This window comes from Dromiciops gliroides, chromosome 2 (genome assembly GCF_019393635.1).
Source record: "Dromiciops gliroides isolate mDroGli1 chromosome 2, mDroGli1.pri, whole genome shotgun sequence".
Lineage (NCBI taxonomy): Eukaryota > Metazoa > Chordata > Mammalia > Microbiotheria > Microbiotheriidae > Dromiciops > Dromiciops gliroides.
The window spans coordinates 177,423,522-177,426,074 of record NC_057862.1 but is presented as its reverse complement, the minus strand read 5'-3'; the positions used below and the strand labels follow the sequence as shown (position 1 = coordinate 177,426,074).

Sequence of the window (2,553 nt, the reverse complement as noted above, 5' to 3'; positions counted from 1 at the left end):
ACCAAAATTCCCATACCCCTTGATCCAGAGATTCTACTGAGAAGGGAATAAACATCTGTGTATTACCTACCATGTGCCAGGCATTGTACTAAGTACTTTTATAAATATTATCTCATTTGATCCTTACAACAACACTGAGAGGTTTGTGCTGTTATTACCCTCATTTTTCAATTCAGAAAACTGAGGCAATTGGAGGTTAAATCATTTGCCCAGAATACCACAACTACTAAGTGTCTGAAGACATATTTGAACTCAGGTCTTCATGATTTCATGCCCAGTAATCTATCCATTTTGCCACCAGCTGCCAAGGGACATGCCCTAAGTAGATGAATGACATAAAGAAAGGTCCTATATATGCTGCAATATTTAAGACAACACTTTTTGTGATAGCAAAGAATTGAAAACAAAGTAGATGTCCTCTGATTGGAGATTGGCTAAATAAATCACGGCACACAAAAGTAATGAAATATTACTGCATTATAAGAAGTAATGAACATGAGAAATGCTGAGAAGTATGAAAAGAATTATATGAACTAAAGCAGAGCAAAATAGGCAGAACTAAGAAAACAATATGTTCAATGGGTATGACAATACAAAGAGGAGGAATAGCAAGAACAAAATAATCAGAAATTAATTTGGTGGAATTATAACAACTAAGTTTAACCCTGAAGAAGAGATTTAAAAAGACATCTCCCTCTGCTGCCTTGAAGAAATAAAGAACCATGAGTATGGCGTACTGCATTTAGTGTCAGACTTTTAAAAAGCAAACTTTTTTTTGTTCTATGATTTTTTTTCTTTCATTTCTTCATATTTTACTATAAGGGATAGCTCTCTGGGATGGGTTTGAAAGGAGAAAAGCAATACCACAAGAAACATAGGAGACATAAAAACAAAATATATCATTAGAACTTATTTTACATAAAGGGTTTCTATGACTTTTCTCCTGTTTAATGGTATTCCATGATTTCCCTTCAGTCGAAAGGGACTTGGACCTCATGATATTGCAAAGCAAACTGAAAGCTTCCCAGAGATCATTAATATCACTCTTACAAGCTCATCATTGTGAAATTTAGGATTCCTTTAGGATTCATCTCACATATACAACCAAATTGAAGACCTTCTGCTAGAATAGAATTTCTTTGAGGGCAAAGATATGCCCTCTACTCAGCTCTGGAATCCCGCATTTGCTATGAGATCTCAAATATTCAGCAGCAGAAATAATATCGAGTGTAAAGATTTCTCTGTTGCCAAGTCATTCAGGAATGGGCCATGGTGAAAATTTACTTGCAGTCCCAGCATGATTTTGTCTGACCCAAAGGGGGCAGCAGCACCACAAGCAACAGTGCTTCCTTCAGGGGCCCTGACCATGTGTAAGATGAAGAAGGATGCTGGTGCTGGAAAAGGTGTGACATCAGGCTCTGATTGGCTAGGCAATGTACTTCCTGAAGCACAGCAAAAAACATTTAGAACTGAGAAAGTTCCTTTAGCTTAGAGTCCAGATCCTTGTCACAAATCCCAGAAGTGAATTCTTGCTGACCCTGGAAAACAAAAGATGGGAAAGTCCCTGGGTGCCTCATTCCTGATCTTGTTACTTCTTTACCCTGGCTGTGAGTTAGGGACTTTCTGGAAATGGGAGAAGGGTGACCCAGGTGGCATGCCCCACCAGGCTGAGCGAGAAAGAGAAGGGCTCAGCCGGGTTCACAGAAGATAATTAAAAAGGAAAATTGGGGAGATGCTGCCTTAAGGACCAGTGTCTAGTGTCTGACATTGTCTTTTCTGCCCAGGGGTGAGCTGCCAACAGGAGGTGGAGCAGAATCCTCAGACCCTGAGGGTCCAGGAGGGAGAGAGCACAGCCCTCAACTGCAATTATTCAAACAGTGCTTCTAGAAACCTGCAGTGGTTCAGGCAGGATCCTGGGAAGGGCTTCATCTTCCTATTTTACTTGTCCTTGGAGGGAAAGCAGAATGGAAGATTAAGATCCACGATTAACAGGAAAGAACGTCACAGTTCCCTGCACATCGATGAAGCCCATCCTGGAGACTCGGGCACCTACTTCTGTGGTATGGAGCCACAGTGATCCCCAGGCACCTGCAGGCTGTGCACAAACCTTGCACCTGGGGCTCCAGCCACATTCCCTGGCAAAAGAGCCTATGACGACACCTCAGGACCGGTCCCATAGCCTCATCTTGCCTGGTTCACATTGAGGTCATTTTTATTCTAATTCACAAACTTGCATCTGTCTCTATGAGAAAACCTGAAGTCTTCTTCTTGCTATTCACAATCCTTTCTCCTTCTCTGGTCCCTCTGAAAGAGTTCTCCTGCCAACAAACATTTAGAGTTCTTTCTTTCCTCCCTCCCTTTCCCTGACATTTTTCAAATGAGCCCTTTGTAATTTTCAAGAGTATTTTAATAACTGGAGGGAATCTTGAAGAAATTAAAATAATTATCAAAAATAATAGTTTACAAAGATAAATCTTCTAAACATATTGGCATTGTCATGCATCATTATAGGTCCAGGAGCTAGGTCATGAAGCGTTACTGACTTCTGATTTC

At 40.7% G+C, this 2,553-nt stretch overlaps 1 gene segment (V, D, J or C); it reads left to right on the top strand.

Annotated features, from left to right (window-relative positions):
- Positions 1–1,297: 1,297 nt before the first annotated feature.
- On the top strand, positions 1,298–2,077 carry LOC122738469. The segment is given in 2 exon segments: positions 1,298–1,403; positions 1,785–2,077. Coding segments are annotated over 2 exon segments (399 nt in total).
- The last annotated feature ends 476 nt before the right edge of the window (positions 2,078–2,553 follow it).